The 27362-nt window shown below is 40.0% G+C and overlaps 1 protein-coding gene across 2 annotated transcripts; it reads right to left on the bottom strand.

Moving 5' to 3' along the window:
- Positions 1–16259: 16259 nt before the first annotated feature.
- On the bottom strand, positions 16260–22545 carry LOC116310112 (high choriolytic enzyme 1-like). Of its 2 annotated transcripts, none has more exons than XM_039615889.1 (9): positions 22222–22514; positions 21619–21646; positions 21475–21525; positions 21124–21255; positions 20205–20322; positions 19550–19728; positions 17402–17483; positions 17036–17160; positions 16260–16925 (listed from the first exon to the last, which is right to left on the bottom strand). In XM_039615889.1, coding segments are annotated over exons 1-9 (771 nt in total). In that variant the 5' UTR covers positions 22276–22514; the 3' UTR covers positions 16260–16923. The 2 variants fall into 2 exon arrangements, with proteins under 2 accessions (XP_039471823.1, XP_031582715.2); XM_031726855.2 differs by lacking the exon at positions 16260–16925 and adding an exon at positions 22531–22545 and having other exon boundaries at positions 17028–17160; positions 22222–22311.
- Between the last annotated feature and the right edge of the window lie 4817 nt (positions 22546–27362).

Raw genomic sequence — 27362 nt, 5'->3', positions numbered from 1 at the left:
CATCTCACATATGATCTCCCTTTGCATGTTTTGCCCTTCATTCCTCGTCTCTAGTTGGACAGACCTGTTTCTGTAACTGTTGGGATGCTTGTTGAAATTTCATGCTGTTTTAAAAAAATGCATTTATTTTTTTTAAAGTTAGCTACCAACTATCTCATCTGTCTCCTAAGAGTCATGCTTCTGTATACAGTCTCTATATTTAACATGGCTAGCACTTTAGCTATAGGAACAAGCTGTTTCTCTCGAGGGTCTTGATATTTAATAATTTGATATGTATGTACCATGAAAACAAATTCCTATCAGCTGTGTCATCATTAGGGAGATACGATCCAAAGTCATTGAAATACTGAGTAAATACAGGAATAAGGAATAAATTAAGATATAAGTGAAATTTCTCCACTCTTTACTTTTCACCTACAGTAAAAAAATGTGTAATCCAAATGATGATAAATGTTAAAGAACGTGTACCGTATTTTTTGGACCATAAGGCACACTGTCGATGAACGGGTCTGTTTTCATATGTAACCCTCTCATGGTTATCCACTGCTGTTCAAGCCAGTGTTTTAATGTTTAATGTATGCAGTACCAATTCTATCCAACAGAGGGCAGCTAGCCCAACTTCAGTAACCCTACAAACGTCACTGCTGTTTAGTTTTCTGTCTTCATTTATGTTGGAAGTGATAGCAGAGCTGTACGTTTGAATTTTTCAGAAATCTCTGTCAGAACATGCTATATCATGTTTAGGTGGAAGCTAGCGAGCTAGCTTCCTGCTAACTTTTAACTCTGTTAAATGTAATAAATTCTGTTTTCATGGATGCCTGGATGTTAAACTTAATTGTTACACCTGGTAAAGTAGCAACGCTGATCATTTTATTACAGATGAAAGAATTTAGACAGTTTTTAACTCTCAGTGATGCCGCAGTGTTCGTTTGACTTTGGGACCTGAAGTTACGGAGTTTAGGACCCAGATTACTCTGCGAGCCTCCTGACTACGGTAGCCGTAATGCTCCAACAATCCATCACCCGGTGCGGCTTCGTAGCTTACCAAAGTCGCACTAAAACATTTTTTGACAGATTTTTGAGCGCCGTGTACCACATAAAATCGGTTCGAGGTCAGTAAGCACAACCAGAATTTATACATGAGGTGCACCGGATTATAAGGCTCACTGTCGATTTTTGAGAAAATTAAAGGATTTTAAGTGCGCTTATAGTGCGGAAAATACGGTAATCACTTATTGTTGGTAAGTAGGATTGATCTAGATTTGACGGGGGTTGTCAACCTTTCTTTCAGATTCTTCATAGGTTCATGCCCCACACACTTCTTTTTAAAAAAAATATTAATTATATTCAGTGACAAAAAGAAATACTTGTTCATTTCTCCTAAAACAATCCATTTAATGAAACCTCTTTTTCAGTCCATCTTTTTGCCTGATCACCTTTATTGGGTTGATCCCCCCACCAGTAGTACACAACCTAGCAGGAAGCTAATTCAGTAAAAGGACTAGATCTTACAATTCCTGGTAATGCATTGCTTTAAATGGAGAGAATCTTGAGGGATGGCTGTTATGAGGAAAGGTAGTCCAGAAACTTTACCAGCAGCACACATTGTTGTGTGCCTCAACTTTCGGTCTTTTACCCAAACTAATCTGCCATTTTTCCTTCCTTGGTTTGGTTCAGGGATTAGAGATCTGATCTAGATTATCATATTAAAATTTGGGACACATTGTCAGTAGTGGACTTTGGATTCATCGGGTGTTTCGGCCATTATCACTAGACACCACTAGACTGTGCTGAGAAGAGAGAAGGTGAGGAAACACCACATAAAGGTTTGGAGTGACGATGCCTCTTTAGCCCTGCAGGGCTGCTTTGACTGCACAGACCGGTCGGTATTTACAGAATCATGTAGAGACATTAATGAACTCACTGACGTTGTCTGCAGCTATATCTCCTTTTGCAGAGACATGATTATCCCTTCAAAGGTTGTGCATTTTTTACCTAATAACAAACCATGATCTTAAAAAGCCCTTAGGAGGCTGATTCATGGAAGGAAAAAAGCTTTTACTGAAGGGAATATCTTGAAAGTTAGAGAAATTAGGAAGGAGATCAGATCAAAAATTTAAAAAGCCAAAATAAAATACAATGATAAGGCAGAGGCTTAGATGTGTAGCAATAACTTAAGGGTTGCCTGGGCAGGCATTAAACACATGACTGGTCACTGTTACAGTGCCTGTAATAAGATAAGTCTCCCTGGTTTTAGTTCAGACTCTCAGTTAGCCAATAAGCGGAATAGATTTTATTTGAGATTTAATGATAATTATAATTTTAGGAATACATTTGATTCCTTAATAGAGAACACCAGAGCCCCCCCAGCTTTGTTCTTTGATGAAAGAAGGGTGGAAAATCTTTTTAAAATGAGTAAGACTAATAAAAGTCCAGGTCCTGATAATATATGTGGGCAGGTGCTTAGAACATGCGCTGAGCAATTATGCAGTATTTTTTATTACATCTTTCTCTTATCACTTCAGCAACAGAAGGTTCCAGAGGTATGGAAAAAATCAATTATTTCTCCAGTTGCTAAGACCACAAAACCTACATCATTAAATGATTTTAGGCCTGTCGCTTTAACATCCTTAGTGATGAAGTCCTTTGAAAAACTTGTCAGGAAGGAGATCCTGCAGCAAGTAGAGAAGCTTATCGACCCACTACAATTTGCATACAGGCCTCGTAGAGGTGTTGATGATGCAGTGGTCACTCTGTTGAATTTCCTTTATTGCCATCTTGATGGTGCCAAAGCTCATGCTCGGCTCTTATTTATTGATTTTTCTTCAGCTTTTAATACTATCCAGCCACATCTTTTAGTTGATAAACTTAACCAGTTTAAACTTGATTTTAATCTCATTGGTTGGATTTTAGACTTTTTAACTGACAGATCTCAGTGTGTGAGAGTAAACAGTTGTTTTTCCAAACAGCTGAACTCTTCTACTGGCTCACCACAAGGTTGTTGTCTCTCTCCTCTGTGTATTTTGTACACTAATGACTGTCGCAGTACACAGGCCAACAGGCATTTCATTAAACAATGACACAGTCATTGTAAGCCTCCTTCATGGTGAAGAGGATTCCCATGGGCCTGTTGTGGATGAGTTTGTTTCGTGGTGTGATCAGTGGGCGCCCGATCCGGCTTCGGGCTGTACGCCCTTTTTAGCCATAGCCAGTGACTGGTCCTCTCAGCAGTGTTAGCTAATTCTCTTATAGCCTGCCGTTGAGCCTGTCCTCTGATCCCAATCTCTCTAAGCAGTTTTGCTGTTGTACGGGCAACAAAGCCCCTGCACCCCACTTCCACCGGGCGCACCTTGATCTTCCAGCCTCTGTCCTCTGCCTCAGCTGCCAAGTTGGCATACCGCAGCTTCTTACGCTCAAATGCCTTCTCAGTTGCTTCCTCCCATGGTACCGTCATCTCAATGAGGTAAGCAATTTTGAGAGTTAGACCAAAGGACGAGGTCTGGTCGCAGAGTAGTTGTTATGATCTCTGTGGGAAAAATTAGCCTCTGATCCAAGTCCACCTTCATCTGCCAATCCCTGGCAACCTTCAGCCCAGGTCCAGGGTTGTGGGGCTCGTCCTCGGCTTGTCTCCCTCTCGGACAAACATTGATGAAAGCTGACGCTCCTCTTGGTTTGTGAAAGGTTAAGCGTTGATGGATTTTTTTCTTGCACTCAACTTTCTCAGTTAGACACCTGAGGACCTGGCTGTGTCTCCATGTGTATCTGCCCTGAGTAAGGCTAGTCCTACAACCAACCAAGATGTGCTTGAGTGTGGCTGGGACTGTACACGAGGGCAGGCTGGGTCCTTTCCAAACCACAGCTGCAGATTTATGGGGGAAGGCAGCACATCGTATGTTGCTTGGATGATGAAACTTAGTCTATTAGACTCCATTCCCCAGATTTCACTCCATGAGAGTTTCCTCTTTTCCACACTCTCCCAATTTATCCAGCGACCCTGCTTGGCCAACGCTAAGGCTCTGGCATGTCTGGCTGTTTCCTCCTGTCGACGCACCTCCTCCACCACCATTTTTCGACATTTGGTTACAGATACCTGTCGCCAGCGAGGTGTTACTGCTCCAAGACCAAATCCTCCTCTGCCCTGTTGGATGTGACCCACCACCAGTGTTGGGGAGTAACGGAATACATGTACCGCTGTTACGTATTTAAAATACAAAATATGAGTAACTGTATTCCGTTACAGTTACCATTTTAAAAGGTGGTATTCAGAATACAGTTACTTTGCTGAAATAAAGGGATTACACGGCGGTATTTTCCTGTTTCATATGTTCGGCTATGCCTCTCTATTTTTGGTTTCCACGCCCCAAACAAAACACGCATTAAGAGGCTCTAATGTCTGTGTCTCAATCTCGCGGCCCATGTCACCTCTACTTGCGGCCCGCATAATGACGTGAAGAAATATTTAAAAAAATTATTCACAAAAATGATTTAATATGAAGCCAATAGGCAGAGTGTTACAGGCAAAGCCCTAAAGAATGCAGCCTCATGGGCAGTGTAGTCCGTGCTGCAGGGAGAATGGACTGCCACACCCGTGATGTGTCTGTGAGCGACGGAGGGAGAAAAAGGAAAAGTACGAGTTGTCACCGAGCAGAAATGGGAGCTGGAAGCATGTAAATATAATAATAACCACTGCAGCCAAAAAGAGTGCCTGACGAGCCCAGTTGTAAGTAAGCTATTAAGACTCGGCTGTACACTTTTTTTGTGTTTTTCTCCAAAACAATAAGTTCCGTTGGAGCAGCCTTTCAACGCCTCTCTCTATCTCTCGCTAGCAAAGTTGACTCAGACAACAAAGTAAAGCTAGTTTTCGGCTACGAGCCCGACACGGAACCCACTGTATTAGCCAGAGGTCCCTTTACTACGGTTCGGAGCCGCGGACCTGTTTTATATACGCACGGAATAGTTTTCTATACGAGATCGCTGCAAAAAGTGCAGCCTTACCTAATGTCCACCTACTGTTACTCATTTTATACTAAGATTTAAAAATCTAGTCGGTATTGGTATGGCGAGTAGCCTTCACTAATAGTAATAAAGCACACAGCAATAGTACATTCATGTAGTTGTAAAAAGGACGATAATATAATAGGTAATCCAAAGTATTCAGAATACGTTACTGTCATTGAGTAACCTAACGGAATACGTTACAAAATACATTTTGGGGCATGTATTCTGTAATCTGTAGTGGAATACATTTTAAAAGTAACCTTCCCAACACTGCCCACCACGTCACGATGTCGAAGAGCAGATTTAGCCTGTAGCACAGTTGTGGCTGGGGTCCACTTCCTTGCTAGGGTGGGAGCAGTGCCTCTCACTATGGAGTCCCGGGAGTCCGTGAGTGACATCTCAAACCTCACTTTTGCACATTTAAACTCCTCTACCAGACTAGGGATAGGCAATGCCAGTATCCCATCGCTATAGAGTCCAACACTGCTGAGGCATTTGGGAAGTCCGAGCCACTTCTTAACGTAGGAGCTCACTAGCCTCTCTAGTCGATTGGCATGATTGAGTGAGACCTCGTACATTGTCAACGGCCACAGTAGTCTGGGTAATAACCCAAACTGGAAGCACCAAAGCTTCAGTTTCCCTGGGAGTGCAGTGTTGTTAATCCGCTTGAGGTCATTAGCCAAGTTCGGCCTTAGTTGTTCTAGTTGCCATGTATCATTGAGGTCTGCATTATACTGAAGTCCAAGGCTCTTTATGGACTTCTCTAAGACTGTTGGAATTGGTTCTCCACTGATATAGAATTACTCGGCTGTTAGTTTTCCTTTTATGATGGAGATGCTGCGAGATTTACTTAAACTACATTCTTGCCCATTCAATGTTTTCCAGTACTGTTTAATAATGGTGTACTGCTTGTTGTTATTTAGGTTTCATTTCTTTTGTGCACTTTTTTGTGCTTGTTTTCCTCTTATTTCTTTCTTCATCCCTCTGCTGTCATCTTTGACGTCTACAAGGTGTACAGAATCAGGTCAGTTCCGAGGCACAGTGTCTCTCTCCCTCTCTTTTTCTGCCTAACTTCATTGCCTCCCTTTTTTGTTCAGATTGTCCGTTCCTGAATTCCCTACCCTTTCATCAGTCCATCCACATCTTTTCCCTTGTGAAGCCAATCCCATTCACACCCAGGAAGACAGAAACACCTCGAAAAAGTGAGTGTGTATGTGTGAGATGGAGACAGACAGTGGTGAGGTGGTGCTGTATGGGTGAAACAAGTTTAAAAAGAGGAGTTTTGCCCCTCAAATGGCAGCAACAAGGTTCCTGGTTCAATTCCACCATCAGGCTGAGCCTTTTTGTGTGGAGTTTGCATGTTCTCCCCGTGTTCCCCTTATGTTCTCCCTGTGAGTTCTCTGAGGGCACTCCAGCTTCTTCCCCGAGTCCAAAGACATGTAGTTAGTAGGTTTAGGTTAATTAGTGATTTAAAATTGCCTAACGGTGTGACTGTCATTCTCTCTGTGTTAGCTCTGTGACAGACTGGCGACCTGTCCAGGCTGTACCTTGCCACTCACCCCATAGCGACTGGGATAAGCTCCAGTTCCCCCAGAACCCTGATTCGGATAAGCAGAAGATAATTGATTAAATGATCAATGTAAAATTTCTTCTTCTTCTTCCTTGAATGTGCAGCCTATGCAGATGTACATATTTGTGGTAAGGGCATAATAATTAACCAAAACTATATGTAATACAATTTTACTGAAATGACAAGAAAAACTAAAATAAAACAACTAAAAATAAATAAAAGAAATATTTTCACGTATCAACTGTGAGGCTTGGATGCATTTTTTTGTCTTTGATTCTCAGATTTATTTAAGTTGTAGTGTCTATTTTGAACTTCTGAAAAAACCCACAACAAATAAACAGTAATGTAAATAAACAAATATCTTTTATACCAGGTTAATTAAAAAATTAAAATGATAACTACCAGAAATTCCACCAACCATTTTCAAACAACAAAAACTTAAATGATCAAACTCGCTCTGAAAACACGTCAAACAAAAACTCACAGTAAACTAGAAATAATACCTACTTAGAAAACACAGAGAACTACGGTGTGTGGTTGTCCAAATGAACAGTGAATAGCCCAGCAGTGTTCACACTACATGAACGCAGACTGCTGATTCACTTCACTACAAAGAATAGGAGCTGGAGATAAAAGAATGCAGTTTTAGCTTTCGGTTTGACTTTTCGGACCTTCTATATCCACCACAACATTTATCCAAGGTAACAATCACAGATCCCTATGAGTAATCCTTATGACAGTAAAGAGGAAGAACTCAGTGGAAGAGACTTGTGGCAGAGCTCAGGGATGGGGGGCTGAGGCAACAAGACCCTATGGCTACCTAAGTCAGCTGTTTACCCGTCTTTCAGTTTTTATGTGAAGATGGGCTAATGCGAGCTTAGAGACAGAAAGAATTGTCTGTTCAGTACTGATGAAAAAGAGGACACTATTATTCAGAGTAACTGATCGCATAAACATTTACCCAAAGTAACTGATAACAAGCTAAACTTTTATACTAAAAATACTACCAATTAATTTTTAAGTCTCTCATATATTAATAATCGTGTTGTTTTAAGGTATTCTCCAACACCAGTTGTTTCCTTTTGATGGTAACTCGTGCAGTGGCTGTGTAGGATGACCATTGTTATTCAAAAATGCTGTTCACTTAAATACTTGGAATATTTGGAAATAAAATGTTTTTTAAAATCAAAAGAGATTAATATCACTATCTGAAATAGCAATGAAGTGCAGATATCAGGGAATCACTCACTGAAACGCGACATCAGGTAGCTCAAATACAAAGCCTTTTGTCTGCTGCCCGGGGGCTTAGGCAACAAACTAACCCATTAGTGGAGAGTCTGGACGTGTATGTGTGTGTGTGTTTTGCTGTGTGTGTGCGTGTGCAGTCTCAATAGTTTGGTCTACCTTCACTGACGCATTCTCCCCTCTCCCCCGTTAACATGCTGTTGCTAAGATACCATCTGCTCATCCTTACTCTTCTACACACAAACATCAGCTTGTGTATGTGTATGCGTGCGTGTGTGTGTGTGTGTGAGCAAGAGACATGTTTCTCACTACCCCTTGACTGTCCTTGGTATAAACATTCCTCCTCATTCCTTCACACCCTTTCACCGTGTTAAAGGTCACCTGACAGTAAGAAAGGTGTTTTTTTCTTCCCCCCACTCGCCTGCAGATCCATCCCCGTCTCCTGAAACCTGCAGACAATTTGGGCTGACCTGAGAGCAGATGAGGGGATTCAGAAACCAACATTTGCACCTAACACTTCTTTAAACAAAATCCCACAATGTACTAGTTCTCCATTTAAATATATAAATAATAACACAGTGTATGGCCCTTATCACTAAACCAATAGCTGGAGGTAGTGCTGGGCGATATGACGATATATATCATGTGGACGATAGAAAAGTGTCTATCGTGCCATTTGTCTTCTATCGTTTCTATCGTTTCTAACCCTAATTTTATAAATTATTACATAAAATATATAATTAACCCTTTACAACCGGTCGGAGCAGGCACGCTCCGTTTTGCCTAACTATTTTTAAATCCATGTAGAACTGGAACCACGTAAGGTACCGCAATAATTTTTTTTTTGCATATGAAACCGTAGGAGTTGTACTTACATCTTATTCCATTAGCTTGCCCTAGGTCACGGTTTCCTTCCACATATAGCTTTGCAAAAATTGCATAAAAAGCACTCAGAGCAACAAAAACATAATATTCCAGACTCGCAGCAACAAAAACATAATAGTAGTCCAAAGGTGAGGTAGAGAGTAGTGGGTAACAGGCTGAAGGGGACTGCAGAAACTTTAACTGTCAGGTTAAGTATTATTTCCCATATTTTCATCATTAGAGAAAAAATTACCAATAATCATCCCACAGATGTAATATTATCTACAGCTACTTTTAGTACCACTGATGTTAAGTTAGACTCTTTTTCTCCAATTGATCTTTCTGAGTTAACTTCAATAATTAATTCCTCCAAACCATCAACGTGTCTTTTAGACCCCATTCCTACAAAACTGCTCAAAGAAGTCCTGCCATTAATTAATTCTTCAATCTTAAATCTGATCAACCTATCTCTAATAATCGGCTATGTACCACAGGCCTTCAAGCTGGCTGTAGTTAAACCTTTACTTAAAAAGCATCTCTAGACCCAGCTGTCTTAGCTAATTATAGGCCAATCTCCAACCTTCCTTTCATATCAAACATCCTTGAAAGAGTAGTTGTCAAACAGCTAACAGATCATCTGCAGAGGAATGGCTTATTTGAAGAGTTTCAGTCAGGTTTCAGAGCTCATCACAGCACAGAAACAGCTTTAGTGAAGGTTACAAATGATCTTCTTATGGCCTCTGACAGTGGACTCATCTCTGTGCTTGTCCTGCTAGACCTCAGTGCTGCGTTCGATACTGTTGACCATAATATCCTATTAGAGCGATTAGAACATGCTGTAGGTATTACAGGTACTGCACTGCAGTGGTTTGTATCATATCTATCTAATAGACTCCAATTTGTTCATGTAAATGGAGAGTCCTCTTCACCCACTAAGGTCAATTATGGTGTTCCACAGGGTTCAGTGCTAGGACCAATTCTGTTTACATTATACATGCTTCCTTAGGCAGCATCATTAGAAGACATAGCATAAATTTTCACTGCTATGCAGATGACACACAGCTCTATCTATCCATGAAGCCAGGTAACACACACCAATTAGTTAAACTGCAGGAATGTCTTAAAGACATAAAGACCTGGATGGCCGCTAACTTTCTGCTTCTTAATTCAGATAAAACTGAGGTTATTGTACTCGGCCCTGAAAATCTTAGAAATATGGTATCTAAGCAGATTCTTACTCTGGATGGCATTACCTTGGCCTCCAGTAACACTGTGAGGAACCTTGAGTCATTTTTGACCAGGACATGTCCTTCAACGCACATATTAAACAAATATGTAAGACTGCTTTCTTCCATTTGCGCAACATCTCTAAAATTAGAAATATCCTGTCTCAGAGTGATGCTGAAAAACTAGTTCATGCATTTATTACTTCCAGGCTGGACTACTGTAATTCTTTATTATCAGGATGTCCTAAAACTCCCTGAAAAGCCTTCAGCTGATCCAAAATGCTGCAGCAAGAGTCCTGACAGGGACTAGAAAGAGAGAGCAGATTTCTCCTGTTTTGGCTTCCTTCATTGGCTTCCTGTTAAATCCAGAATTGAATTCAAAATCCTGCTCCTCACATACAAGGTCTTAAATAATCAGGCCCCATCTTATCTTAATGACCTTGTAGTACCATATCACCCTATTAGAGCACTTCGCTCTCACACTGCAGGCCTACTTGTTGTTCCTAGAGTATTTAAAAGTAGAATGGGAGGGAGAGCCTTCAGTTTTCAGGCCCCTCTTCTGTGGAACCAGCTTCCAGTCTGGATTCGGGAGACAGACACTATCTCTACTTTCAAGATTAGGCTTCAAACTTTCCTTTTGCTAAAGCATATAGTTAGGGCTGGACCAGGTGACCCTGAATCCTCCCTTAGTTATGCTGCAATAGACGTGAGCTGCCGGGGATTCCCATGATGCATTGAGTTTTTCCTTTCCAGTCACCTTTCTCACTCACTATGTGTTAATAGACCTCTCTGCATCGAATCATATCTGTTATTAACCTCTGTCTCTCTTCCACAGCATGTCTTTATCCTGTTTTCCTTCTCTCACCCCAACCGGTCGCAGCAGATGGCCGCCCCTCCCTGAGCCTGGTTCTGCCAGAGGTTTCTTCCTGTTAAAAGGGAGTTTTTCCTTCCCACTGTCGCCAAAGTGCTTGCTCATAGGGGGTCATATTGTTGGGTTTTTCTCTGTATTTATTATTGTGCTATCTACTGTACAATATAAAGCGCCTTGAGGGGGCTTTTGTTGTGATTTGGCGCTATATAAATAAAATTGAATTGAATTGAATTGAATTGAATATTCCAGAAACAGGCTTTGCCGATCCGATCAGCTGTTCATAACACTTCCTAGTTGGAATATAACTCAGCACGAACTATCGCATGTCCGCCATTACCTGTCCGAAACCGGAAGTGACGTCATTTTCGCGGAAAATGTAGTTTTCTAGCTTCAAAGCCTATATTGGTGTTTTTAAAAGTCATGTTTGACTTTATGCTTTTCTGTATCGTTTCTGGGATGCTTAGAAGTCAAATTACACTGTTGGAAATAGTTTATTTTGATGCACATGCTGTGTTTTTGCACATTTGCATTTATTTATTTTCATTTTTCCTGCAGCATATAAAAATTAGTGTATCTCAAAAATAAAACTATGAAGACACTCAAAATAAATTTCCTGTTGTGGAAAACTATTTTGTGCAACTTTTTTGTATTTACAGTTTTGAGGGATAAGCCTCTTAAATTTCTCTAACTAGAAATATATGTAAAAAACAAAAACGATTTTCAATTTTATTGTAGTTTATTGCACTTTTTTGCAATTTATGTTGTTACTATGGACTTAATGCATACATATTATTAAAATTTGGGCTATAACGGTTGTATTGATGTATAGCAACTAGAAATGCTCCCACAAATGGCACTACAGCATGTAAAATGTAAAGATAAGCTCTGGCGGACTTGGTTCTATGGTAGGTCTTAAAGGGTTAAATAGCCTGTGGCAAATATATTAGTGTTGTCTTCTCACTATACATGCTCTTAACTTTATGCAAGAGAAAATAAAGTATAAAAAAAATGATATTTTTCGCAAAGAAACTCCGTCTTGTGTTTTTGACACATGGTGCTGCTTTACGTGCACCCGGATTTGTGACATGCTTTAGGGTAACTCAAAACAAAGACTGCACCCTCTCCACTCGCTGTTTACAGACTGCATACTTTCCAGATGACCACAGGTCAGGTGGTATATTGTGATATATATCATTATCGTGATATAAAATAATTCATATCGTGATAAATATTTTTTCCATATCGCCCAGCACTAGCTGGAGGTACAACTCCCATGAGCCTTTTTACAGTGTGCCAGTGGCAAAGACTCATACAGCGCTGGCAAAACACAGAAAAAGTAAAATTGTCAGATTCTTATCCAATACACAGTGCCCTCAGGGTAGCATCTGATCAGTCCCAGAGAAGCCCAGACCTCCCTCTCCCCAATCACCTCCTCCAGCTTGTCTGGGGGAACACCGAGGCATTCCCAGGCCAGCCAAAAGATATAATCTCTCCAGCGTGGGCAGACCCAGCATCAATCAACACTGATGAGTTGATGATAGAATTTACCTCCTCAACTACTGCAATTAACCAATAATTTAATTATTCAAGAGAAAAATCCGACATACATGAATAGAATAGAATTCAACTTTATTGTCATTGCACATGTCACAATTACAAGGCAATGCAATCCAGTTTGCATCCATCCAGAAGTGCTTTAGCAATGATATAGATATATTACAAAATATATATTAGCAATAATATAGATATATAGATATATTACAGAAATGGGTCTGTTATAGGTAGGGATGGGTATCGTTTAGGTTTTATCCAATACCGGTGCCTAACCGGTACTTTTGAAACGGTGCTGGTGCTTAAATGGTGCTCAAACCGGTGCTTAAAGAATGGAGAACACAAAATTGTCCAAAAACCTCTCATGTTCAGCTGTTTTTTTGTAAAAAGATAACAATGTTAGCCTTTTCTGCAGCTATAGGGCATATATGGTCTCACTCTTGGCTGGAAGCAGTGCTTAAACAATGGAAAAAACACAAACTTTGTCCAAAAACCTCTCATGTTTAACTGTTTTCCACTTTTTCTTTGGTCATTTTAGCCTTTTTGGCCAGGGTGAAGGGAGTATCTGCCATCAAACAAGAAGACAGCCGCATGTAACTACGACGGTGTTTGCTAGTTCACCTTACATGCATTAATGTAATAATGTGGTTAGCCTACTCAACGTTAATTACAGACGAACAACATGAAGCTACTCACCCAGAGGAGAACGGCTGCTGCTGCCATCATCATCCTCATCATTTCTGCTACGCTGACAGGGCTAGGGGCCAGGACTCTACTCTTCGGGTTTTAGGGGGATGTTGCTAACTCCGGGTCCGATAACAGGCACCACACCCGCAGTAGATGTGCTCGGTGTGAGGTCTCGCAGCAAGCTATCAAACACGGCGCATTTCTCGGCTTTAAAAAAACGCTATGCGTCGCCAGGTGTTTCATCAGATTTGAGGTGTTACCTCCTTTGACAGTATCACAGTATCAGCTTAAAGCACTTGTTGCAGGCTGCTGAGTTTGCATCTTTTGCTGTGAAGTACAGCCAGACTTTTGACCGCTTCGCCTTGGGCATTTTTAATCTGTAGCTCTGCTCTAAAAGAACGTACGTACCTGGCCCCGCCTACTATCCTCGGAAACGTAAAATGATTGGCTAGAATTGGCTCAGGAAAAAAAAAGCACCGAAATAAAGCACCGAAATGTGCGCTGCTTTTCGGTCTGGTTACTACCGTTTATGTCAGAACCGGACACCGGTACCCATCCCTAGTTATAGGTATGAGGGTACAAAATATGGGTCTATTATGGGTATGTTACAATGTACATGGTATGAAGGTATGTTATGAATATGCTATAAGTATGTACAGGCTGTAGTGTGTGTACAAGCTATGTACAGGCTATGAACAGGATATAAATATGAAAACTATACAGAAATATGAACTATGCAAGTTATAAACAGTTGTAAACAGTTGTAGAATTATAATTATTGTATTGTACAGAATGATTTATCCATACAGAATTATGCAGTAGTGCATTTAAGATAAGTGAAATATGTGGATAATTTCTATAGAGGCTATATAAATACAAAGACATACAAGATTTTTTTAGCATCCAACAGATGAAGTGGACTCAGAGGATGTTTTCTTTTATACCTCTTGGCTCTGTTATTAGACTTTAGATTAAAAAAAATGATGGGAGACTCTGGAGTCTGCTTTGAGTGGTGAGGTACAGCAGGTGTTTTTTAATTCTGTATTTATTTTTGTCTCTTTCATTTAGCCAAATACCCGCATCCTGCAGCCTTAACTGCCATGTGTTTTGTTACTCACCCTATTTATGATTTGTTCCTGTCTTACAGAGAATGGTCCAAAAAAGAGAAAGTATCCAGTGAGTGGCAGGTCTCTGAGGTGAATGGGACAGACTGCTTGGAGCTGAGAAGAAGGTAAAAGTATCTTAAATAACCACTCATTACAACCAAGCTATGGAGAAATGCCCTGCTCCTGAAAACCACTGATCACAGGAGTTGAGCAGTCATTAAGCAGAAGACTGGGCTGTCTTTTTCAGCCACAGAACCACACACAGAGTCAGACACTGTAGGGACTGCTGGTGTTTATTTGAACATATTTGTACTCATATCTGAGTGTGTGGATGCCTGCAGCACATTAGATGAGAGGGACACCTTTCAAAATAAAGCTTTCCATGGAGATCCATTTTCTGCTGGTGCTAAATATTCTCCTAATTTTAGTTTTTACCAGGAAAACCATTGCACAAGTGCACTGAGCTAGGAGCCGAGGCCCACTGCCATTGACTGATGATTCACTTGAGTGAAATAAACAGCAAAGATGCAAAGAGAGACACAGGGAAAGGTATAGAGAAATGCTCTGTTTATGTGGGCTGTCTGTCCATCAGCTGGACAAAGGAGACCCGGAGCATTTGGCTTTTTAAAGAACTCATATGGAAAATAAAATAAAGGAAACTCCCACTCCATTAGTAAACAGTACATGTCTGTGGACAAAGACAAGACTTCTGTGCCTTTGTTGAGTCACAGCTGACCCAAAAGCTTTCCAGTATGACATTCATATGAAACTGTTTTAGCCAAAACTATGTGTCAGGAGCACTCTGGTAAAATAAGTCATTAATCATTTACATGAATAATGTCATTTCCCATATATTCCTGTGCACAAGTTAAAGGCAGTGAGAGCAGGAACAAGACCCCACCACAGAGCAGATCGGGCATCTCTGACATGAGTCACACACAGCATGCAATGGAGGAACTGGGGTGAAGGTGGGTTACAAAGCAGCTTGCAGGACCAAAGGGCTGGCAGTATTTTATGGGACCTCTGCTGAGTGTCATTCTATGCTGCTCATTTGTTTTGTTCCCCAAGTATCTGAAATCTCTAAACTCTTATGTTTAAACCAAACTATCATGCCACCTTAAAACGTAGCTCTCACTGAGCATTAGACCAGGAAACTAAGCTGTTAGCCAGCAGCTCCTTAAATGCCACCATTTAATATTCACAGCTTGTACACTTAATTAGTTACACAGACAAATAGACAAAGGCAACTTTGTGAACTGAACTAGTAGAAACAGTTACAGTGACAAACGCTGGCTCCCTGTTAGTGTGTGCGCATGACTGAGGTTTCAAAATAGTCTTTGGCAGGATTTCTGAAGGAAACGCATCACTACAAACTAATAATCGGATCCCATAACTGTACGGTGCATCATGGCGGTGGTGGGAATATTCAAGTTTGGCTCTTCTGGAGTTATCTGCACTGAATTGACTCCACCTGCCCAAGAGGAAGTAGCATGTTTCCCTCTCTGGTTGAAATCCTTCTGAAGAATTATTGGTACTGGAGCACGATAATGAGCCTAAACACACTTTTCCAAGAGCTACTAGTTAACCGAGAAAAAAGATTTTTCACAAAATTCTCTTGCTGTTAAAGAAAAGGGAGGGAAGACACGTTGAGAAAGACATTTTGATAAAAAATATTGTGACAATAATCTACAATTTGCAGATTTTAACTTTCACTTAAATGAGTAACATGTGGGACTTTTGGACCCACAAATAAAGATTTGTGTGACTTCAACTGGCTACAATATTGCAATGCTGCATAAATATTAACTTAAGAAACACTTCTGCTGACACTGCTTTACATATTCCTAATACACTGTTCGATAATATTTTTATGATTTTTCAGGATTTTAAATGCGGAACATTTACTTATAACGTAGTATTTATGCATTTCTTGCACACTGAAAAAGTCACTGGGAACATTTTGTCCAACTTCAACCACAACAGTTATTTCTAACATAATTTTGAGCTGAACGCACTGCTCAAAAAAACCCGTTGTGATAAAGCTTAAACAATCATGGAGCTCTAAGGACCTCGGGGATATATTGCACTGTCCTCTACATCTCTGTAAAATAATGAAACAATACTGCCCCCTTTTGCTGGAAATATGGAATTTTATTCGATTCAACTTTTATCACAGAAAGAGACGAGCAACCTGAAGAAAAAGACGGCATGAAAACAAAAAATGAGAGGACGCTGCCAAAGTTAGGTATGCTGGGATTAAATATTCCTTAGTTTGACTTGGTGATTTCAACATGGCTAATGTTAGACATGTCATGCTAATATTACTTTTACTTCAGTTTCAGTCCAGGACTCTTTACGACCATAAACTGCTCCCTTTACTTCAGAATAAAAGATTCAAGTTCTTCTTGTACTGCTGACATTTGACTGTATCGACACATATTTCTTAAGAACAGAGTGAGACAACAATCATGATGATTCCAGGATTATTGTTTGAAGGGGGTGGTGGTCACAAGGCTTGGCGCTTTGTCTGCATCATTTACAATTAGAATCTGAATTATTATGAAATTATATAGAAAAAGAAATCAGGTAGTCATAGTTGACTAACAAAGATGAGGAACATAATGGCCCCTTTGGCATATAAGCCTATTCTCTAACACAAAGACTCAGATATTGATATTTCAAATGTGACATATGCAAAACTTTGCAGCACATTTCCTGTTTCTTTCATATTTTTGCAGCATCGACGATCTGCTCCTTCTTGTAATCCTGATGTTTTGAGAACTGAGTTGAAGTGTCATCCCAAAGTTCTGGTTTGGGAAAAAAATGATTAAATCCAGTGAGTACTGTGAAGTATGTAATTCTTACAAAAAGAAAGTATGTTTGTTGTTTTGTCTTATTGTGTGTCTTAATTACTCACAGCATCCATAAAGCCTGTTTATACGAGCAATGTCATTGGCACTCATCTGAAAAGCATTTCCGAAGTCAAGATTAGGATTGGACCTGGCAACAATCGTTGGCTGCCCATTCCTGGAGAAGGAGTATCTAAAAGAACAAACGACAGCACATACTGTGATGGACCATGCTCATATATGCAGCATTCATTCTTATATAAAGAATACTTATGAACAGAGGAGAAAATAGGCTTTTAAAAGTATTGAATAGCCACACTAAAATCCTAGCGATGAATCCGTGTTTTTTAAATTCTGGATATTTTCTCTCAGAAAATGCGAAACATGTAAGGTAACTCAACACCTTACGAGCTCCATTGCACACAGAAACTCACCTGCCATAATGCATGACAGAGTTGAAGTCATAGGGAGTCTGCAAATTGTTGGTAAGCACTTTCTCAAAGTTGCTCTCTTGTCCTGCACAGACATTTCCAGGAGACAAATGTTTAAATGTTACTCTGTCATGGCTGCTACGATATTCAACTACATATCTTTGCTCTCAGCTCTGTGACGATGACAATTATGTAACCATAAGGTCTGCATGTTGGTGTATTTACATTAAAACATTTACATTCTGAGCGAAAATGAGGAAGAAAGTTAAACATGAAAGACTACTGCAAAGTAACAAAGAAAGTGCTATGGCAAAACATTTTTTTACATGTACATGAATAAATGCTTGCATATCATGTCATATATCTACTATTTATACACACAAAAGACTATTTACTACTATATAATTGGTCTTACTATTTTGAATCCCTCCAAGCAGTAAAGTATCATGCTTAGTAGTTACTCCATGTTGCCTTGTTACTTCCACACTTTCTGTTTCCCGTCAAATAAAGTGAAGCATCCTAGTGAGATACTCTGTATTTCTTTAAAATTCATTTACTTAACAATTAATAATAATAATAATAACTTTATTTATAAAGCGCTTTCAACCAAAGTGCTGTACAACTATTTGAAACTAAAAAGATAAATAAATAAAAGTGATACATAGAAATACAAGTAAAAAACACAATACAAATTAAAAACAGTAAGAATTTAAAAACTAAAAGCCATAGAATTAAGACATGTAGGATAGGGTGAACAAATGTGTCTTCAACTTAGTTTTTAAAACCTCCACAGAGCATGCCTGCCTAATGTCTTGAGGGAGGGTGTTCCACAGAAACAGGGCACGAAAAGAAAAAGCATGCTCCCCAATAGTCTTTTTTCTGGCTCTAGGAACCTTTAGAAGGCCAGAGTCCTGAGATCGGAGAGCACGGTATGGAACATAAAGGTGTAAAAGGTCGGAGAGGTATGAAGGTGCCAATCTGTTTAAAGCCTTGTAGGTGAGCAGCAGGACCTTAAAATCTGCTCGAACCTGACAAGGTAGCCAGTGAAGAGATCTCAGTACAGGCGTAATGTGCTCAAATTTCCCAGTTTTCGTTAAAATGCGAGCAGCTGCATTTTGTACCATCTGTAAACCTCTAAAACTTCTCTTTGGTAGCCCAGAAAGAAGAGCATTACAATAATCAATTCATGAAGATGCAAATGCATGGACAAGAACCTCTGCAGTGTCGCTTGACAAAACTTGTCTGATTCTAACTATGTTCCTCAAATGATAAAAGGCGGTCTTTGTTATCTCCTTTACATGAGACTAGAAAGGAGAACACCATGTCGAACCACACGCCCAAGTTTTTTACCTTGTCCCTGCAATTTATGACACTGTCATTGATTTTCAAGATGAAATTTTGGGACAAGTGCTGAAATTTGTGTGGCCCAATGACCATCAACTCTGTCTTATCAGTATTTAGGAGCAAGAAATTATCCGATAACCAGCCCTTAATTGCAGATAGACAAGATTCTAGTTTAGAGACTTCAGCACAATTTCCAATGGTTAAAGGAACATAAAGCTGCAGGTCATCAGCGTAACAATGAAAGGTTACATTAAAAGAACGTATAAGAACACCAAAAGGCAGCAGGTACATAGAAAACAGCAATGGTCCAAGTACAGAGCCCCGAGGCACCCCATGCCTCACTGCACAGGTCTCAGAGAGATCATTTTTAAAACTAACAGTCTGATCAACCATGATAAAACATTTCCTGTAACTCCAATAAAATGTTCAAGCCTATCCAATAAAATGCAGTGATCCACAGTGTCAAACGCAGCACTTAGATCCAGCAGTAATAAAACTGAAGTGCGATCATTGTCGATGTCATTGTCAATTATTTTCTCAACGAGAAATCAAATTTTCAAGAAGAAAAAATGTTTTCATATAGATTAATTTCTACATTCCTGACATGATGCCTTTGAAGTCTTACATACATCAAGATACTAGCTAGTCTCTTGTGTGATTATTGGTTTGAGAGTCTTGGGACCAAAGGAATACCGCATGCAGTGCTGTCTTATCTGCTGAGCTGTAAAATGTTCATTGGTATAAAAAAGAGTGCCCCATCCTGGACTAATGTGAAGTGTAACCAAAGGTTCGTGTAGTTGAGCTGACCGGGGATGATGTTCTCGGTGAGGATCTTCACATACTGGTCCCTGTCCGAGCGAACCTGCTCGTGGTGGAAGCCTAGAGCATGAAGAACCTCGTGTTGCACCGTTGACTGGAACAAGCAACCGTTTCTCTGGAGGGAGATTCCCTGTCCTCGGCTCTGACGGCCCACGTACGAATAACACCTGATACACACGGTAAGATTATTAAAAAAACGATTGAGATTGACACACAAACAGGTATCTACTATCAGCCAAAATAAATAAAAAGATACCGGTCTAACCGATCTCCCAAGGTTTTTAAAGATCTGTCTTCCCTCGATCATCTAACAACCCACCCCAGATTCATCTTATTGCCTTACAAGAGGCCAGTCTCTAGTTCTGGCACGAGTGGACTAAACAGTATGTGAAATAATTGAGAACAGATTGTAAAAATGCTATTTACCCTCTTATGAAGGGTATGCACTTCATAGAGTAGCAAACAATAATAAAGCTGGACATTTTACAGTAGAATTTCAGCACAGGATGGAGCTGTCACAGCCCATTTTCATGATACAAATAGAATATTTGCAATAGCTATTTACATTTTAAAGGGTTTTGAGGGCGTGAGTGTGTCAGTCCTGTCTTGTCATACAGTGTCAGTACAGGGAGTGCATTCTCACCCTTCTCCAGAGAAGAAGTAAAGGAAATTGACTTGGTCTGTCCTCCAGACGAAGCGAATGCAGGTGGACTCGTGGAAGGTGAGCAGGGCATTGATGATGATGTTGCGCTCCTGGGTGGCTGCACAAACAAATATGAGTCTGCTGAGGAGCCTTGAACCACAGTAACACTGCATCACCTTCATGTTTAGTTTATTTGATGCATAGAGTTGAATTTCTCAGACGTGCTTTATGAGAAAAAACTCAACAGCTTAGCAATGTTTATGTATATTTTTGTGCTTCCCCTCTCTTATCATCACGTGATGCCTGACAGTCGTCTGTATATTTGATAATAGTAATTAAACTTAGGAGACTGTTAACACTGCCACTGTGACAATAAAATGACAAGTATAACAACCACAGTTTCAGCTGTCCATGTGGCAACGTCAGCGCTGTCACCACATTGTAAAAAGGTTGTGTTGGCTTTCTGTACGTGGAGTTTACCTGTTCTCGCTAGTCACCATATGTAACAGTGAATTTTAAACATAAAGAGCCGATATCCCCATAACTCTCATACTTCCCATACTTCCATTCCCAGGAGATTGGAAATCGATATTAAATGAAAACATAATTTGACACGTTTGTGGATCTGTTTGCTGTTGTTGTCACAGAGTTTTAGTTTTATCTGTGGAGCTGGATTCTAAACATGTTATTATTTTCAGTTTACATCAGTTCAGTTCAAGTAACTTATTCTAGAAACAACCTAAATTATATGTCTATTTGATTCATTACATATTTCATCCCTCAGCCTAAACAACTCGTGTTTCCTGGTCTGTCTTTTAACTCTTTAATAAAGATGACATTTGACAACACGTTTAATGAGCATCCAAGGGAGAAATATCTGAAGTCAATGTCAGTGAAGGGTAAAGTTTGTGTTGCTTACAATATACAGAGGAGATGGAGACAGGTACAATGACGTGGCTTCCACTTTTGGGCCACTTGCAGCCAGTGGCTGTGCATGGATCTGCATTCTTGGTTAAAGTGGGTGCAATGTCACCATGAACCAGGCCTTTTGCTGCAGCACAACAAACAGAGAGTGGATGAATGTTCACAGAGCACAGTTTTACTTGTTGAATGCTAAGTGATAAAATGTAAAACAAAAAGGAGAAAGCGAGTGATTGATCGTCATGAGTGTTGGCCGTCTATTTTCTGTTAACAGGCTCTGGAAATTTCCATTTTCCTCCAGTATTTCTATGTTAACCAAAAGAGTTTTATTATGTAAAGTTTCACTTACATATGTCAGCGTTGACTTTTTCAATGATCGCTGAGGCACCCAAAAACTCATCTGAGGACACAAGAGGGTGGCAGCACCTTAACTATAAGCTCTCAGATACAATTCAACTTTAACATCTGGGAAGTATTTTATCGTTCAACGCACCACTTGGATCTTTGATGACAGCAGCGCTCTGCAATACAAAAACAGCAAACACAATAACTTGCTGTTCATTGCGTTTAAAATCACACTGACAGATTTTGGTATCATGGACACTGGTATAAGCAGACACGGTGAGACGTTCACGGCTTTCACAGAACGGATGATCTGATATCGTCGTGTTGGTGTTGTTTCCAGATCATCATGAAAATGTTGTTCCAGGATCAACATTGCAAGTGACCAATCAGAATGTTGTGACGTTATTCTTTTGCACACCAAGCCATTCGTGCATTTATGAAATTCCAATGTTGCAAGGACAATATCAATTCTGGTTAGTGTTTATTAAAGGATTAGGGTCAGGGTCCGTTGATCGGTGGACAGAGGCGGTTTCTCGCAGCTTAAGTACAGTTTTTTGTTTTACGGCGGTTTTTCCCGAAGTCGCAAAACTATGACGTCACAGCATTCTGATTGGTCACTTGCAATGTTGATCCTGGAACAACATTTAGTATGATGATCTGGGAACAACACCAACACGACGATATCAGATCGTGCTTCACAGAACAGGAGGCAGCGTTTAACAACATTAACAACAACAAGAGTCAAACGTACCAGAGAAACGGCCATCATTGACAGGAAGAGGGAGAAGAAGAAAGCTGGAGTCATGATGTTGGTCCTCTGCAGTTAACCTACAGTCAAAGTCTGACCAGCATTTGGTTATATGAACTTCAGTGTGTATAAATGCTGGAACAGTAAGGTCAATCAGTGCTGTGAGGAGAACCCAGAAAGCCGATCCTTCTCATCTGGATTTTTTTCCCACTGAAAATGCAACATCCACATGAACAGAATCAGCTTTCTGGGATTTCCTTACCAGTACGATTGAGCATGTATCGAGACGATATGATAAGCTGAGCTGCTTACCTGCTGTACCAGGCGTCTGCTGGATGCAGCAGCTGTTCAGCTGCTCCATCTTTATAGACAGCTCACACAGGGTGTGGCTGACATTTCACCAATGTCTGTTGAGGTTACTTATCAATCCATGACTTTGTTTTTGCTCATGTCAAAACACTGAAATAGCAACAATTTTCCAGGAAGGAAATTTGAACAAAGAAGCGCAGACTGACGAAAGCACTGAGATCATTTCATTATTTCAATTAAAAGTTGCAAAACCCAAAGACGTATGCTTTGCCAGTGTAAATGAAATGTTAATCAGACTTGCTGGGGTGAAATTAATGAAACAGCTTTATTACCATTGGACAGAATAATCAACAAAAACATGGTAATTTATTACATAATATACTTTTCACTGCTAGCACACAAAATACAGAGCTTCCCTCTGAGATGCAGTCAAAAGGAAAAGCTCAGATAAAACACAAATAAACTGAAACTGTGGTCTGAACGAACAAAGGCATTAAACAAAACAATTCATTAAACCTGTTGGCATAAATGGGCAATAAATTAAAAATTATTGTAAAATCTTGTGACGCATTAGATAAATACAAATATAACAGGTGTGACTGGCTGTGGAATTGGTTATGTAACAATGTGTCCAGATCAACGTATTTACAATAGCTTTTTTGATCAAAGTCTAACTGTGTCCTTGGCTTATGACTACAGAGAACTTTCTCTATCAACTCTTGGCAAGCAAGACGTGCATGGAAAAAGAGTATATCTGAATAGATGAGTAATTTTCAAGTGACAAAAGGCTCAGTGATAACTTTGAGGGCTGGGATGGAAACAGGAAACTGTTTTTTTGTTTTTGTTTTTCCTAAATAAAGCATCCTGTGTGTGACCTAAATAAAAAGACAAATTGTGCTTAAAATGACATAAAACAAAAATATACATGGAGAGTTGTACTGTCCATTTCCTTTTCTTCTGCGTCTTCACTATAATCCATGCACTCAGAAGAAAGGATGTTTCTTACATGAAACAAGTGTTCATTTTTTCATTTGTATTATTCGTTTTTATTTATACACAGAGGACAGTTTCAGGTGGATGCCTCAACAATGAGGAAGTAAAGCTGGCATCAGCACAACTCAGGGATTTTCACCACAGACACACGTAACTACAAAACTTGCTCACCAGAGCAGAGTATCCCATTTATAGTAACAATGGACCGTTCAGAAAGGTATGCCTCATAAATGCTACCACGGCAAGACAGGACGCATCTACAATGTAATCTGGGGTTAGCAGGTCTATTTTTATGTAGCAATTTGTGTCACTTTAATGCGCTCATCACTGTACTTATCCCTGCCAGTCTTACTGGTTCACAAACAGAAAGTCTTTCAGTTTATGAAGTGTGATCTAAACAGGAATGTTCACTGAAAGCTTGGGGCAGCACCACAGTCATGCTGGCATTCAGACAGGGACTTTAATGACTCATTTATGTTTGACTTATGAGATCTTTCAGCACAGAAGGCTTATTGTTTCAGTTGCATGTGTTTAGGTTTTATTTTATGGATGCCTGACCTGACATGTCCAGGTGTGTGTGTACTAAAAGGTACAACTGATTCTGATTGATCTGTATTAAGGAATTTTACCTGCAGCACAACTTTGCACTGCAGAGTACGTTAGCACATTATGCCATAACACAGGCCCCCGTCATGGCACATGACATTAATAAAATACTGTTGCATGGTTAATGAAATGTAACATGTTACACTGCATTGTAGTCCATGATAGATGTCAGGTTTATATTATTGGATTGTCATTTATGCTTAGAAATATCTACTCATATATGTTTAGAGTTGTATAATCAATGTCATGTTGGTAGAGGTTTGATCCTTAATAGTCTGCAAAGACTTTGTGTGCATTCCAGAGTGTTCTCTTATTGTTTCATGGTATAGCAAACACAAGTATATCTGTTTTAGTCTAAGTGCCTTTTGTTTAGATGATTTTGGGAAGTCATTTATGGGGTCACATCTTGACACACCCCCTTAACACACACACACACGGTACTCATATGTTAATGAACCTATGCATATGCATGTAACCTCAATAAAGGAGCAATGTTACGAGGGAGCAGACGACATCTTCAAATTCAAACATAAAATTTAAGTCCTCAGCGAGCGACTGGGGTCAAGCGAAGGAACGGCGCTTGTCGTGGTTCTCTCCCTCATATATGAGTAACACAAAGAACTTTGGTGACTTGTGTCTTGCTTTTGCTGTGTAGTAGAATTGTCTTGAACGTTCCAGCGAAAAGGTTTATGCTACGAACCTATCAATAGACACTAATGTACCAGCCTACCAAACATGCACTATTACATGCCTACATGACGTCCTATGATACGCAGTAATTCAGTTCAATTTAAACATATTTACCACCAATCCACAACAGCTGCCTCGAGGCCTTTATATTGTAAGATACAGACTCCTCCTCCTAAAAACTCATCTTCTTTTACTATTCGTCTACACAACTGCTCATTTATTCTGTCATGGTTGTTGGTAATGCACGCTGTGTCGAAAAGAAAGAAAAGGGACAGAAAGGCGACTGAGGAACATCAGCGTTTGAGAAACTGCTAGCAAAGAAAGGTGAGCTGACTGACAGCTAACAGGTTAGCTATTAGCAGCTGTTACAAACAGTGTCAGGTGGGACGCTATGACTATCACAATGACCAGCTCAACACCATGAATTTTATTTGACCCTCAATTTCAGAAAGCAGAAGCATACCCCACTCCATGATATATGATATGAGCTCACCCTGTGTCATATCATATGACACATGTGATCATATTTAGATCAAAACATTGCCTTTAAATAATTTCAAAATAAAAGTACTTTGAGCTAAATACTGAAATGACTAAACCCGAAACAGCAAGGCAAGACGATGACATGTTACTAATTAATGAGAACCAAGCTATCCTTTGCTCATGAAGACCAAACGATGTAACCAAAAGTCTTAAAATAGTGACTAAAAGTGGGATTGTGTCATGTGACCTGGGGTAGAAGGAGAAGTTCCCCCTGCCCCTACATCACAGCTAAGAGGCTAACAGGTCCTAATATCCAGGCTTATGTGAGTAAAAATGATCAGAGTGCCAAACCAGAGCGTTTCCCCTACTGCCCATCTCTGCTGGTTACATAACTCATATGTGGTTTTAATGAGGTTTAGTTATGCTCAGTTGCTCAATACTGGCACACTGAATATAAATGAAAAGTTCAATTGAAGATGTTGAAGTTACCAGTGAATCAAAAAACAGAATGACAGTGAATCTAATAAAAGGTCTCGCTCAGAGCACACAGTCTGATCCTGGGCTGAAAGCACCACACTGCACTAATCACAGAGAATATCTGACTTATGAATGGGATTATTTAATAAAAGAAGTTGCATAAAATAAATTTAAATAAATGGTAAATGACAAACAGAGAGTTTTAAAAAGTAAAATGATAAATGAACTTATTCTTATGTAGCGCTATTCTACTCTACCAGAGCGTTCAAAGGGCTTTACTCAACATGCCACAGTCACCATTCACACAAGCACCTTTTCTATGCTTTACGTGCTGTCTAACTAACATTCACACACATTCACACTCAGCAACTCTGATTAGTATCTTGTCCAATGATATTTGGCATGCAGACTGGGGGAGCCAGGGATTGGATGTAAGAGAAGAAGAACAGATTCCTCTGTATTTGAAATGAAAAGGGATCATGTTCATGTGAAAATGTGCTAAAGACAAATCTAATTGAAATATAACTACATAAAGTGAATGAAACATGAAGTGAATTATATCCATTTGTAATTCAGTGTTCAAATGAAGATTTGTCATACAGTGAAGGAAGGGGACAAAGTGGGGTGAAGAAGAGATTCGGGGTTCTTCCCTTTTGTCTTCTGTGAGATTAGCAGAAGATTGGATCTAGGGAGGTCACAGTTGAAAAATCCAGCAGTGAAAACCCAACCTGTGAACCTGCAGATCAGTTTGGTATTTTTTGGCTTCAATGGCTAATTCAGAAGGGTTTTTACATCACACTTCCTCTGAAGCCCAGCTTCTTTTCACGGTTGGGTGATTTTAGTTGGAACATGGAGATAAGTACATCCTTAGGCCTGGATGTGCTCATCCTTTCTCTAACCTTTCCTCACCAACCTTTTGTGAGAGGTAAAGGTAGAAGTCTGAGTGTTCTTCTTCATTAGTGCAGATAGCTCTTACAGGTTATCCTAGCCTGTTAAATCTTTCCTTGGAGCCTGCTATCCAGGCTACTAAAGCCATCCCAGTACCACCATCGAGACGGGAGCTACTGTTAACAGGGGGCTGACAAGCCTTCACCTGCAAAGCTACTCGGGTTTCTTCTTATCAGGGTTAGCAGGGAAGACACCTGGACGGGATCGAGGTAGTTAGTACCGGCGAGTCCTGTCACCTACATGGGCTCCAGCTGACTGCTGTATACCGACTTAGACCCACAGGATCAGGGATTGGGACTTTTTTTAATCAGAAACTGAAACCATCTTCCTGCATAGGGGTTGCGTGCCTTGCAGATCGGCAGTGGATGTGTCAAGGATAATTTCAAAGGTCATACCTTTCCCACCATAGGTCATACCTGTTGTTTGATTTGCACAAAGGTGGTTATTAATGTTGTTCTCACTACACATCAGACCAGCTTTACACCTCCTGAATGACTGGTGCAGATTGGTTCTTTCGGTTTTCAAGCTAACACAAGTTAATCAGCCTGACAAATGACGAGAAGATTTTAGCTCAGGAGTGGAAAACTCCACATTGCATTTCTGCCATGTCACTAGCTTAGGGCAGATTTAGGCATTGT

This window comes from Oreochromis aureus, linkage group 1 (genome assembly GCF_013358895.1).
Source record: "Oreochromis aureus strain Israel breed Guangdong linkage group 1, ZZ_aureus, whole genome shotgun sequence".
NCBI classification, from domain to species: domain Eukaryota; kingdom Metazoa; phylum Chordata; class Actinopteri; order Cichliformes; family Cichlidae; genus Oreochromis; species Oreochromis aureus.
The sequence above is the reverse complement of the archived record's forward strand: the minus strand, read 5'-3'. Positions and strand labels throughout refer to the sequence as shown.